We start from the raw sequence: 14,236 nt of genomic DNA on the forward strand, positions 1-14,236 counted from the left end.
TAAAAGGATCATACACCATGATCAAGTGGGATTTATCCCAAGAATGCAAGGATTTTTCAATATCCACAAATCAATGTGATATACCATATTAACAAACCAAAAAATAAAAACCATATTATTACCTGAGTAGATGCAGAAAAAGCTTTTGACAAAATTCAACATCCATTTATGATAAAAACTCTCCAGAAAGTGGGCATAGAGGGAATGTACCTCAACATAATAAGGCCATATATGACGAACCCACAGCTAACATCATACTCAATGGTGAAAAGCTGAAAGCATTTCCTCTAACACCAGGAACAAGACAAGGATGCCCACTCTCTCTACTTTTATTCAACATAGTATTGAAAGTCTTAGCCACAGCAGTTAGAGAAGAAATAAGAGGAATCCAAATTGGAAGTGAGGAAGTAAAACTGTCACTATTTACAGATGGCATGATACTATACATAGAAAATCCTAAAGACACCACCAGAAAGCTACTAAAGCTCATCAATGAATTCAGTAAAGTCACAGGATACAAAATTAATATACAAAAATCTGTTGCATTTCTATATACTAACAATGAACTATCAGAAAGATAAATTAAGGAAACAATCCCATTTACCATCACATCAAAAAGAATAAAATACTGAGGAATAAACCTACCTAAGGAAGTAAGAGACCTGTACTTGGAAAATTATAAGACATTGATGGAAGAAACTGAAGACAACACAAAGAGATAGAAAGATATACTGTGTTCTTGGATTGGAATAGTTAATACTGTTAAAATGACCACACCAGAAAAGGAAATCTACAGATTCAATGCAATCCCTATCAAAATACCAATGGTATTTTTCACAGAACTAGAAAAATTCTAAAATTGGTATGAAAACACAAAGGACCCCAAATAGCCAAAGTAATCTTGAGAGAGAAGAACAGAGCTGGAGGATTCACACTCCCTGACTTCAGACTATACTACAAGGCTACAGTAATCACAACAGCATGGTACTGGCACAAAAACAGATGCGTAGATCAATGGAATGGAATAGAGAGCCCAGAAATAAACACATACTTATGGTCAATTAATCTACAACAAAGGAAGAAAGAATATACAATGGAAAAAAGACAGTCTCTTCAATAAGTGGTGCTGGGAAGATTGGACGGTTACACATAAAAGAATGAAATTAGAATTTTCTCTAACACCATATATGAAAATAAACTCAAAATGGATTAAAGACCTAAATGTAAAACTGGAAACCAGAAAACTTCTAGGAGAAAATGTAGGCAGAACACTCTTTGATATAAATTGTAAATATTTTTTTAGATCTATCTCCTAAAGCAAAGGAAATAAAAGCAAAAATAAATACATGTGACCTAATTAAACTTAAAAGCTTTTCCACAGCAAAGGAAATCATCGACAAAATGAAAAGACAACCTACTTGAATGGAAGAAAATATTTGCAAATGATATGACCAGTAAGGGGTTAATATCTGAAATATATGAACAGATCCTACAACTCAACATTAAAAAAACAAAAAACCTAATTAAAAAATGGGCAGAAGACCTGAATAGACATTTCTCCAAAAAAGGAAATACAGATGGCCAACAGGGACATGAAAAGATGCTCAACATGGCTAATCATCAGGGAAATGCAAGTCAAAACCACAACGAGATATCATCTCACACCTGTCAGAATGGCAATCATCAAAAAGAACACAAATAACAAATGTTGGCAAGGATGTGGAGAAAAGGGAACATTTGTACACTGTTGGTTGGAATGTAAGTTGGTGCAGCCACCAATACTTGAAAACAGTATGGAGATTTCTCAAAAAAACTAAAAATAGAACTACCATATGACCCAGCAATTCCACTCCTGGGCATATATCTAAAAAAAAACAAAAGCACTAATTTGAAAAGATACATGTACCCCAATGTTCATAGCAGCATTATTTACAATTGCCAAGACATGGAAGCAACCTAAGTGTCCATCAACAGATGAACAAAATAAGGTGTGCTATACATACACAGTGGAATACTATTCAGCCATAAAAAAGAATGAAATTTTGCCATTTGCAACAACACTGATGGACTTGGAGGGTATTTTGCTAAGTGAAATAAGTCAGACAGAGAAAGACTACTACTATATGATAATACTTATATGTAGAATCTGAAAAATATAACAAACTAGTCAATATAACAAAAAAGAAACAGACTCACAGATATAGAGAACAAACTAGTGGTTACCACTGGAGAGAGGGGCAATCTAGGGGTAGGGAATTAAGAGGTACAAACTATTACATATAAAATAAGCTGCAAGGATATATTGTACAATACACAGACTGTAGCCAATATTTTATAATAACTATAAATGGAGTACAACCTTAAAAAATTTAATCCATGAACCATTACTGGATATGCAGATTTCATTGTTGCTTTGTAACAGTCTTCCCACTTCCAAGGGAGAAAAGGTTCAATTTGAAAATAAAAGCAATTATTTTACTATCTTTCTTGAAGACTAACAGAATAATACAAATAGATAACAACAACAACAATAATAATAGGAAGTACTTTACATAGCACTTACTATCAGCCAGTCCCTGTTCTAGGTACCTAACTTGTATTATCTCATTTAATACTTACAAAAACCTTATGAAGCAGTTCCAATTCTTATCAGCTTATTATAAGTTAGAAACCTGAGGAACAGGAAGCCTAAATAATTTGTTCCTGGTCACAGAGTGGCTTCACAATTCCAGCTCTGAAGAACAATTGCACTATATTACTTCTCAACTTTGTATAGTCAATAGAATTATTTTTTAAAAAGAAAGAAAGAGGAGGAGGAAGGAGATAGAAAGTCAGAGGATGAATTGGGAAAATTATTAAATTTAATCAATAAATGAAAATAGGATTTTATTAATGAGGTATTAAAAATCTTATATTCCTTCAAGAAGACAAAACATACAAGAACCCTATTACCCAAATTAAATTGTTCTGAAGACAAACAATGCTCAACAAGTACCTGTAGCCGTCATCTCTGATGCACCTCCTCCAGCCCCTATTCTCTCTTCTTCTAACAACAGCTCTGACTTCAAGTGGAGAGGAAACCACCTCCACTTTCCAGTCCAGGTGATCTGGCCTAAGCCAATCAGTATATCTCTTTCTCTGGCCACAGTGATTGGTTCAGGAATGAGCACATGATCCAAGCCTGTCTAATCAGAGTGCATCTCAGGAGTTTTTCTGAGAATCTGGGAGAAAGACTCATTTATTTCTGTGGGATTCAAACCAGGAAGGAAACCCCCTGGCTGCCATATTGCAATTCTTTGGGGCCGAAGAACAGAGCCAATAGCAAAGAAGCAGAACCAAAAACAGGAAAGAGTTTGTCTAGTTCATCATGGTTTATCAAATCAGTTCATCTTGATACTGTTTGAGCCATGGATAAATAGTACTTAACTATGAAATGTTCAATCATGTAAACTAATTAATTCACTTTCTTCCAAGGTCATTTAAATTGAGTTCTTCTGAAATTTATATCTGAAAGAATCCTGATATAGATATTGGTACCAAGAAGTCACATGAGTGTGGGAATTAAAAGTGACAGACCCTGAAAGGTGGAATTAGCTGAGTGGACAAAGAAGGAGAGAGGGCTGTTAGAAGCCCTATATGGTAGCCTAGGAAGTTGGCAGTCTTTGCTATCCAGCTGTAAAATAGCTGATTAAACTCTCACCTCTTTTAACAGTGGTCTCGAACTATTACTTACGGAGATGGAAGAACTAGGGAACTTGGTAGGAAAATTTTAGAATATTGGAGTGTGTTGATCTCTTTGGACCTGTAGGGGGTCCTAAGGGAAAGAGACTACTGTCTACTGAAACTAGCTTTCAGAAAGTAGGGAGGGAAGAGACCCTTTGTTGATAAGAAAGGTCTTTTTACCTTACAGCCTACAATTCAAGAAGGTTGAGAATCCAGTTATCTGGAGACTTGTAGGTTTGGGAAAGCCAAATTTCACACTTGATTCTAAAGTTAGAGCAACAGAAGGCACATTGGTGGGAAACAAAATTGACAATAAGCCTAGTACTAGAAGGTACCCTGATAGCCTGGAACTAGGAGGTATCCTGCAAACACCTGCTCTGCTCCCTGCCAAAGGAAAAGGTCTTCCTAGTTACACAGTTGCAGTTGGATGCAGTCTGGGCCAAAGAGCACATCAGCACTTCCTGCTGTAGATTTTTACAGCTAAAGGAATGGATTATCAGTCATGTAAAAGCCACATCAATCCTCCTGGTCTCAATATATCCTGGCCCTTAACACATTCAACTCCAGAAAACTTCATCCCTATTTCTCTTTACTACCCAGACTTTCTGAAGACAATGTTCCACAAATATCTGTAGCTATCATTTGTCATTTCCCTCCTCCAGCGTCTGTTCCTTCTTATTCCAATAACATCTATGACTTTAAGGCGGCATTCTCTTCCCTCTTAAACCTTGAGATACAATATCCCACTCACTGACTTCAACCTCCAACCCTACCATTTTTCCCCTTAATCCTGGTACACATTTTCTCTAATTTCAGAAAAACCCCAGTGCCCTTGTTTCCCCATTTCCTTTCAATTTTCAGTCAACATCATCTTTTGTCTTTTCTTTTTTTCTGGGCCCAATCTCAGATTATATTTTCCTGTTTCCTTTGCAGTTAGGTGAGGCCATGACTGAGTTCTTCTGGTCAGTGGAATGGAAATGGAAAAGATGTGTGCCACTTCCAGGCTGGTCCTTACAAACCTCCCTCACTCAGGCTTCTTTCTTTTTCTTTATTTTTTTTATATCTTTATTGAAGTATAATTGCTTTACAATGTTGTGTTAGTTTCTGCTGTACAACAAAGTGAATCAGCTATATGTGTACATATATCCCCATATCACCTGCCTCTTGAGCCTCCTTCCCACCCCCTCCCTATCCCACCCCTCTAGGTGGTCACAAAGCACCAAGCTCATCTCCCTGTGCTATGCAGCAGCTTCCCACTAGCTATCTATTTCACATTTGTTAGTGTATATATGTCAGTGCTACTCTCTCACTTCATCCCAGCTTCCCCTTCCTCTCCCTGTGATGCTCAACACCACTAATAATCAGAGAAATGCAAATCAAAATCACAATGAGGTATCACCTCACACTGGTCAGAATGGTCATCATCAAAAAATCTATAAACAATAAATGCTGGAGAGGGTGTGGAGAAAAGGGAACCCTCCTGCACCGTTGGTAGGAATGTAAATTGATACAGCTACTATGGAGAACAGTATGGAAGTTCTTTAAAAAACTAAAAATAGAACTACCATATGACCCAGCAATCCCACTCCTGGGCATATACCCTGAGAAAACCATAATTCAAAAGGACACTCAGGCTTCGTTCTTTCTCATCTTTTGGAAGAATGAAGAGAATTCGAAAGTCCATGACTGACCACGTGAAGCAGGGTTGCCTCACCCCAGCCCCATCTAGATGACTTGATTGAATTGCCATAGCAGGGTGAATTAAATTGTTATTATATTAAGCTACTGAAATCCTGGGATTGTTACTTGGTTAACCTCTCCTGACTAATGTCATGACTAGTACACTAATCAGAACCATTAATATCAATCCTTTATTTCAAACTGTCTTCAAAACTTTAACTCATCTGCTCTTTTGACCTTACATGCTGCTTCCCTGGAAAAACTCCAGCTCAGGGTATTAATTCCATTGTCTGCTTTCTTAGCTTTGTTCTACCTTCCAGCTGTGGAGTAGAAAAGTAATTCATAAGACCAAGAGGACTGGTACTACCTCGGTGGTCCAAACAATGTGCAGGACCTTCTACCAGTCCACCAATCTGACAACTTCCCCCGTGCTTCTTGAGCTCTTGGAAATATCTAATACTATTTGACCATTCCCTCTCTGAAACATTCTCTTCCCTGAGCTCTCATTCTACAACTGTCCAAGTTTTCCTACTTCTCTTATCACTTCTTAGACTCCTTTTCAGTTCCTCGTTCTGTCCCAACTCTTCTCTTTTATCCTTTAAATCCCACATTTCCTTCTATGCTTTCATCTTCTGGAGGTGATCTCATCTACTCCCATGGCTTCAACTACAATGTACACATTGACAACTGTAAAGCTTATATCTCCAGTCTAGACAAGTCTTGAACCTCAAACTCTACTGACATCTCCAACAGGCACAAAAAATATATCTGAAACTGAAATCACCACCACTTCTCCCACCTCCACTGAAATCTGCTCCTCCTTCACTTGTACGCCCTTTGTCAGTAGACCTCTCTAGCCATAGCCTGGGAGAATGACTTAACACCCCCCACCCAACTCCACAACTATTTATAACTCTTTCTGTCCTCTAAATATATTTTTGAACCTTTCTCCTAGATACCTCCTGCTATTGACATTTGTATTTTCTTACCTGAATTATTTCAGAAATGTCTTCACCAATTTCCATATATCTAGTTTTATTCTTCCAAATCATTTCATATGACTAATACACAGATCTTTCCAACATATAAATCAGATGATACCCCTTCCCTACTGGAAATCTTTCAGTGGTTCCCTACTTTTGGAATAAATGGTTCTCTGTCTCTTCTGAACTCTAGGCACTTTCATCCAACTTCCCACTGGATATTTTTACTCCAATCTTCCACAGTGACTATATTCAACATATCTACCCTTCCTCACTATGTTCCTTTCTCCATGAAGAGCACCACCATCTCATCTGTGCCTAAATCAGATGTCCACGCTGCATTGCTGACAATCCCCAGTGCTCTCCTCAACATCTAATTCATCACAATCCTTTAGATTCTTTCTACTTAATATCTCCTGAATTCATCAGCTTCTCCTCAAATCTAGTACAGAGAGCTTAGCTAGCCCAAATAATCATAATCTTTTGTCTGCAACAGACTCCTAACTGTTAGGAGGCTAGACTCCTAGACTAGACTCCTAACTAGTCTACTTTTTCTAATCTCGTCCTCCCTTCAAAATCTTTCTCCACACTATAGGCAAAATGATCTTTCTAAAGTATTATTATGATTGCACTTAAAACCTTACAATGATACTCCACTGCTTTCACCATCACACACACAAAAAAAATAGCTTTGGGACTTCCCTAGTGGCACAGTGGTTAAGAATCTGCCTGCCAATGCAGGGGACATGGGTTCGAGCCCTGGTCCGGGAAGATCCCACATGCCACAGAGCAACTAAGCCTGTGTGCCACAACTACTGAGCCTGTGCTCTAGAGCCCGCAAGCCGCAACTACTGAGCCCACATGCCGCAACTACTGAAGCCCACATGCTCTAGGGCCCAAATGCCACAATTACTGAGCCCACATGCTGCAACTACTGGAGCCCACGTGCCTAGAGCCCGTGCTCCACAACAAGAGAAGCCACTGCAATGAGAAGCTCATGTAGCACAACAAAGAGTAGCCCTCGCTCACCCCAACTAGGGAAAGCCCATGTGCAGCAACAAAGACCCAGCACAGCCAAAAAAATAAATAAATAAAATTTAAAAGAAATAGCTTTAATGGAGCTTACTGTCCTAGTGAAAGAAAACAAAAAATAATAAATAAACAAGATAGATAATAATGACAAGATTTGGGGGAGGAAAGGTGACTTTAGATTCAACAGTCAGGGCCAGCCTCTTACTGAAGTGATGTTTCAGTGAGGCCTGAAGTATCAGAAGGAGCTAACCTTGAAAAGGAGGACAGACTTCAATTACTCACCATAATCCCCACTGGGATGTGAGCTCCCTGACAGCAGGGCCCATGATTTATTCATCATTCTAACATCTATCACAGTTTTTCACTCTCAAAAGTTTCAAATACACAAGTGATGAGTGAAGGGATGAATGAAGTTTATGTTGAAATTTCTGGGCAGTGCAACTTTAGGCTAATTGTGTGCTCACATTTTTTTCATACATTTGTTGACACCAGCATGTAGAACTTCTAAGCAGACAAATTTCTAGGCAGGTGAAAACAAATGGGGATTTAGACTTTAAGGAGGAATTTTTCTTTCTTCAAATTCTTCTAAAGTATTCAAAATAGATTCTGCACAGCCATCTCTTATAATCAGGAGCGCTAAGAGGATATCAGAATGGATGAAGCATTTGCTAGGATAGTGCAGAGTATCTTAGCCCCACCAACCATTAAAGCTGGCTGACATCAGTTAGCAGGCTGAGCTCCAAGGCTCCCTGTCTTTTGAGCTTCTTGATTTTTGAATACAAACCCAAATCAACCTCAGTTATTCAGATTCATAAAGAAAGGGGTTTCAAGTCATTATGGTTCATTTCTGCTAAGCAGAAAAAAACAATAAAGGATTCTTTAAAATATACTATATCATGTTTAATTATTGGATTTGGTTCTGAAAAATAAGATATTCAGGTTCATAACCTCTTACTTGCAAAGTGAAAGGTTAAAACAACAGCAACAACAGCAACAAATGTGGCAGCAAAACCTGACTTGATGTGAAAATATTTATGTCTTTCATTTAATCTACTTGGTGTGATTATCATTTGTTTCACTGCAGAGATACAATACATTTAATTACAGGGTGCTGCCTCTGACCCCACAGGAATACTGGGTAATATATAATATATGCAATATTTTTCTAAAATCCAGAAAGTTCTGACCTTCAAGGCACATCTGGCCCCAGCAGTTTTGGATAAGGGATCTGTATTCTATTATAACACTCACCCCAATTCTATTATCTTGAGTTATAAAACTTCCATAATGTATGGGCTTTGAAGTACTCAGTGAAAGTAAAGGCACAGAAACACAATTAACATGATTTTAGCATTTGGAGGCAGTATAATTGAAAACTGTTCTGAGTTTCCGTCCAGATCTGATTTAAAGTATGCACTTATGCCACTATACTATTGCTTTTCCAATAAGTATAAACTTCTATGAGCTAGAATTCTGACCATGAGGAAAGTTTTATAGGTAAATCCATTATACCACACCCTGGCTTAATCTGGCCATTGTAATCTACAGAATAATTGCCATAGCTTCTAATTTTCCCAAATGCTTCATTGTTCTCATTTAATAACTTTTATAATTTTCTTATACTCCATATTGTTTTTCTCCCCAAAGTTCCAAGAAGCAGCACCTACCTACCGTCTACTCTTTATAGGGCACGTATCTAGTACCCAGCTGCAAACCTTATGATGTGGGTTATTTCTGATTCTCACAATCACCGGACAGAGATATTTTCTTCTTCCCGTCACACAACTGGGCAAACTCAGGTTCAATTTGTCCAAGGCCACATGGCTACTACGTGACAGAGGAGAATTTGAACCCAGGAATATCTCGCTCCAAAGTTTGTTTCTGCCAAAGCATCATGAGAAAAATAATTGACCCATCTTCCGAGCTCATTCTCAAGTTGTGCATAGCTGGAAGAAAGATTTTAGGGCTGCCTCGCCCATGGTAGAAATGTATATAATTGCTTTTTTAATGCTAGTAATTTGACAATATCTTTATACTTCCATTAGGTGAAGATATAGCATCTGGTTTTAAAAGCTTCAACTCTAAAGCCATATAAAATGTCAATCAGTGTAATTTTACTTTTTGTTTTATTATTTTAAAAAAATACAAATAATTGCTATTGGATAGTATCAACAGATATATCAAAATCAGTTGTTTAATATTCACCCACCTTTTAGAAGTGTCACCTACATTTATTGGAAATATTATCATAGAAGGGGAAGAGAAAGGCTTACACCTTATAACAACATAGCATAAAAGGATAGAGATGAAGGTCATTAATGATTTTAATTATTTTAAGGCCCATTAAAATTAGAGAAATATCAAAGCACCCACAGTGTTAAACATTTATTATTACAGCATTTTAGAATTTACTAGTTCATACCTTTCAATCACAGCAAGTTATTAGCAGTGAAGGGATGAACCCTCTTAAGAGGATTTTTATTTCAATGATAGGGTGTTATGGACAAGACAATCTAAGTTTAAAAAAATTAGTAGCAAGCGCTAGTTGAGTTAATCAGTTAAAGACAAACTGTGCCCTTGGGACGCTAAATGAAAAAGCAACAGTAAAGCTTACAGAACTTAGCTCGTACAATTTGCCTTGAAGGCGGAAGATTGGTTCCCTGAAATAGCAAAGAATTATATGCTTTAGTTCAGAAAAAAAGTTTTCAAAATAAAGTCTATTATTACCTCTTCTCCTTTCAAAACAATGGAAAAAATTTTAGAGCAGAGGTTTCAATTTGTTCAACAATTGTACCTCTGAATTAAAAAAAAAAACTATAAAACCATCATTGTTTTGACTTGAAAAGAAATAACAATGCAAATATTCATTATCACATAGAACATAAAAGAAACAGCAAACTGTCAGAGTTAATGCAATCTCTGCAGAGCGCTATTAGTCAGAGACAGCTGGCCAGCCCAAAACACAAAAACTTAAAAGATCAGATCTTCTTAGGAATTAACATCTTCATTAACCAACAGGATGTGGTGTGGCAGAGATTAAATCTTAAATCCCAAACTGCCTTCTTTATGAGCTGTCCCTTCACTGTTACCAAGCTGTGCAAATGTGTGAACTAGTCAGCAGCACCAGAAAGCTCATGCAACTACTCACCATATTTTAACCTTGAACTGACTCACAGATTCAATGTTAAATCAAATTTAGGGGTAATGTAAGCAAGCAAAGCAGGACACAAGGAGGCAAATTTGAAAAGCAGAGCAAATAGCAGAAAAGTTATTTAAAATAAATCAATAGGGTTAACTGCATAAAATAGCAAAAAAAAAAAAAAAAAATGCAATTCACTAAACTTTAAAAGCAAAAACAAAACAAAAAGTTGCATTTCCAGCAAAATTTGCACATGATTAATTTGCATTTAAAAAAAGTCAATCAAGCAATTTAGTTCAAATTCTTTGGGACATGCATGCTTTAATTCTTTTAAACAATTCCTACCTGATTTCCAATTGTGTTTTTCTTGTGAACCTGACTGCTCCTCTGCTGAGCACTGAGAAAAGCAAAGGAGAGAAGCACTGAAGAAAATCATAAGATTTTTTTCTGAGCACGTAACAGATACTAAAATAAATACAGGCATTAAAAATATATCAACAACTGAGGCAGAGCTAATATAAAAAATCCAGGTCAGTTTAATTCTGGAAGCAAAACCAACTCAATGGAACTTCTAGAACCAATTAGTAATCACAAATCAAAAATAATATACCACAGGAAGAAAACCTGTATTGCTGCATTAATAAGTCAAGGTTAAGTATTAGTGATATCCCACAGGTATATAAGATTGTACTGAAAATTGACAGCACTTTTTGAGTATATGCCATGTTCTAAGTGGTTTACAGGTATTAGTGATTTTATTTTAATTTTAACCCTGTGAGGTAATATTCATTCATTTTACAGATGGAGAGACTGAGTCACAGAGAAGCTGAGTGGCTTCCCCAAAATTACTCAGCTAACAAGTGCTGGTACTAGGTAGTCTAATTCCAGATCCCAAACTCATGATATCATCTAATCTCATTGCTCTGAATTCCACTGTATTCTGACAACCCTCATAGTGCATCGTCAGCTTGGACCCATCTCATCAATTCTAGACTCAAATATGTTTTCAACAACTCAACATTTCCACTTGGATGTCTAATGGGCATCTCAGACTTAATCTGTGAAAACTGAACTTGTGACATCCTCCCTAAATCCTGTTCCACCCACCTTCTTTCCCTTTTTAATTAATGGCAATTCCATATTGCCAAGTGCTTAAGCCAAAGTCCTTGGTTCCTCTTTCTCTTACTTCCACATCAAATCGTCAGAAAATGCTATTGACTCTACTTCTCAAAATGTCTTTAAAATTCAACATCTTTTTATTCCATTGCTACTACCTTGTTCCAAGCCACCATTATCTCTCACTTGCACTGTTGTCATCACTTACTGTTCGGTCTCTTTGGTCTTACACGCTTGTCCCCCTAATGTCTATTCTCAACACAGAAGCCAGAGTGATCCTTTTTTTTTTTCCCCCCCCGGTACGCGGGCCTCTCACTGTTGTGGCCTCTCCCATTGCTGAGCACAGGCTCCGGACGCGCAGGCTCAGCGGCCATGGCTCACGGGCCCAGCCGCTCCATGGCATGTGGGATTTTCCCGGACCGGGGCATGAACCCGTGTCCCCTGCATCGGCAGGCGGACTCTCAACCACTGCGCCACCCGGGAAGCCCCAGAGTGATCCTTGTAAAGGGGGGTTCCTGTCACTCTTCTGCTCAAAACCCTCTACTGCTATGCAATACAATTACACTCAGGGTAAAAGTCAAAATTCTTGCAATGGTCCACAAGGCCCTTAACCCCCACTCTCCACCTCTTTGACTCATCTCCTCCTATTCTCCACCTCTTTCATTTGAGAGGTCCAGCCATACTGATCTCCTTTTTTTTTGATCCCACCATGCACACTCCCACCTCAAAGCCTTTATGCCAGCTGCTCCATCAGCCTAAAAAATACACTTCCCCCATATATCTGCACGGCTCCCAACATCACCTCCTTCAAGTCTTTATTCCAATTTATCTTTTCAGTAAGACCTACCACGACCACCCTATTCAAAACTGAATCCCTCCCTTCCTCCAGGATTCTCATCCCCTTTATACTGTTCTGCTTTTCTCTATGGCATTTTTCACCTTCAAACAGACTATATAGTTTACTGATTTTTTGTGTGTTTATTATCTGCCTCCCTCCATTAGAATGAAAGCTCCTTGTGAGCAGGGGTTTTTGCCTGTTTCATTCACTGCTATAACCCCAGTGCGTAGAAACTACCTGGCACATAGCTGGCTTCAACAAATATCTGTTGAATGAGAAATCCGATGAGGGTGATACTATTATAACATGAGCACAGAGGGGATAAGAGCCAGATATCACCCCAACAATTTAACCCCAGAAATCTCAAGATTAGGCAATATGTTACTCTATCTCTCAAAAGATTGAAGGCTTTCTTTTGGTGAGTCCATGAGTAAACATATATCAATATAAGAAAATAAAACTCATTTTGGTTATTCTGAGAAGACTAGCAATACTGAACCCTCTGATTGTTTAGTTGTTTATAGAAGCTGTTTTGGAGATTAATGAAATAGTCTAAAACATAAAAGATAGATTAAGGTTATCAATCAACTGTTTAAAGTATTGGGATATTATAGCTCAACAGCACATCAGAAATCAATGCCACACTTAGTTGCTCAAAATGGCAATCTTTTATAATCTCCCATGATGTATTTAAGCTGCTTCCCTTCAAACTCATAAAAAAACTATATACTACCTTCAACTGAGGATGGGGAAGAAGTGGGTGCTGAAAGGCCACACTGTATTTCATTACTAAAGATATTTTGTGTCTCTTTCTTTTTCAATTTGCTAATTTCAGAGTTTAGCTTTTCTTCTCTCCTGGGTTCTTATTATTTTTCTAGTCTTTAGTTAAATGCTTAATTCCCTTAATTACTATAAAATTCATCTCTCTCCAACCTTTTCTCTGCATAATCCAAATCTACATTATTCAGGTTTTTGTGGTGAGGTTGTGAATGAGGTGAAGGTTGTGTCTGTGGCCAGGGGTCTGATGAGCCCACACTGCCCTCTGGCTGCCCACCATGCCCAGATGCACAAAGTGTGCCTAAAGTACAACTCTTCCTGGGGCTTCAGATCCCATGCTTTCCTCTCTTCTAGGAAGAAATGGGAAAACTACTATTATAATGTGATCATGCCTTCTTCATGGATATGACCATCTCTCCCAAGCATCATACTTGTGTTTTAGAGGTTTTTTGTTTTTTTTTTAAACAGGAACTATTTTAAAATAAATCACTGACTAGTAGTGGTAACTTCGAACTATGGCAGACTTACAGGTGTTTACTTTGAAGTAGGTGAACTACTGGGGAGCCTCAAATTATGTATAGGTCCCCTTAAAATCATATAAAAGAAAAGAAACTGAATATTAAGCAAAAAACACAGAGATTGTTGATGACTCCTTGTGCTACCTTAGGCAAAGAGTATGACCTAAATGGACCTTAGTTTCTTGGCTATAAAGTGTGTGTGTGTGTGTGTGTGTGGTGTGAAGAGTCAGAGAGACAGAGACAAGCGCTGGGGAAATGTTTCTTAAGTTTCTTTTACATCTAAGATTCCTTGAGATGCAAAGTTACTCTCAGATGCTTGTGATATCCACTAGGTGAAGAGATTTTCCACTGACATAGAATGTTCATCTACTAAATAATGCATATTTAGGATCTACCACTTGTAAGAATATGCAGGGAAAAAACAGATTTA

At 37.8% G+C, this 14,236-nt stretch overlaps 1 protein-coding gene across 12 annotated transcripts in view; it reads right to left on the reverse strand.

The window, feature by feature from the left end:
• DNM3 (dynamin 3) overlaps positions 1–14,236 on the reverse strand; it is a 570,492-nt gene that overhangs the window by 306,100 nt on the left and 250,156 nt on the right. For 10 of the 12 annotated variants that reach the window (XM_073804407.1, XM_073804410.1, XM_073804428.1 and 7 more), the window contains exons 13-14: positions 10,903–10,954; positions 10,049–10,078 (exon numbers count right to left, since the gene is read on the reverse strand). In XM_073804407.1, coding sequence (XP_073660508.1) covers positions 10,049–10,078; positions 10,903–10,954 — 82 coding nt within the window. The remainder of the gene's footprint in view (positions 1–10,048; positions 10,079–10,902; positions 10,955–14,236) is intronic. The other 2 variants (XM_033855153.2, XM_073804406.1) reach the window with 1 other exon arrangement.

Source organism: Tursiops truncatus, chromosome 1 (genome assembly GCF_011762595.2).
Source record: "Tursiops truncatus isolate mTurTru1 chromosome 1, mTurTru1.mat.Y, whole genome shotgun sequence".
Classification (NCBI taxonomy): Eukaryota; Metazoa; Chordata; class Mammalia; order Artiodactyla; family Delphinidae; genus Tursiops; species Tursiops truncatus.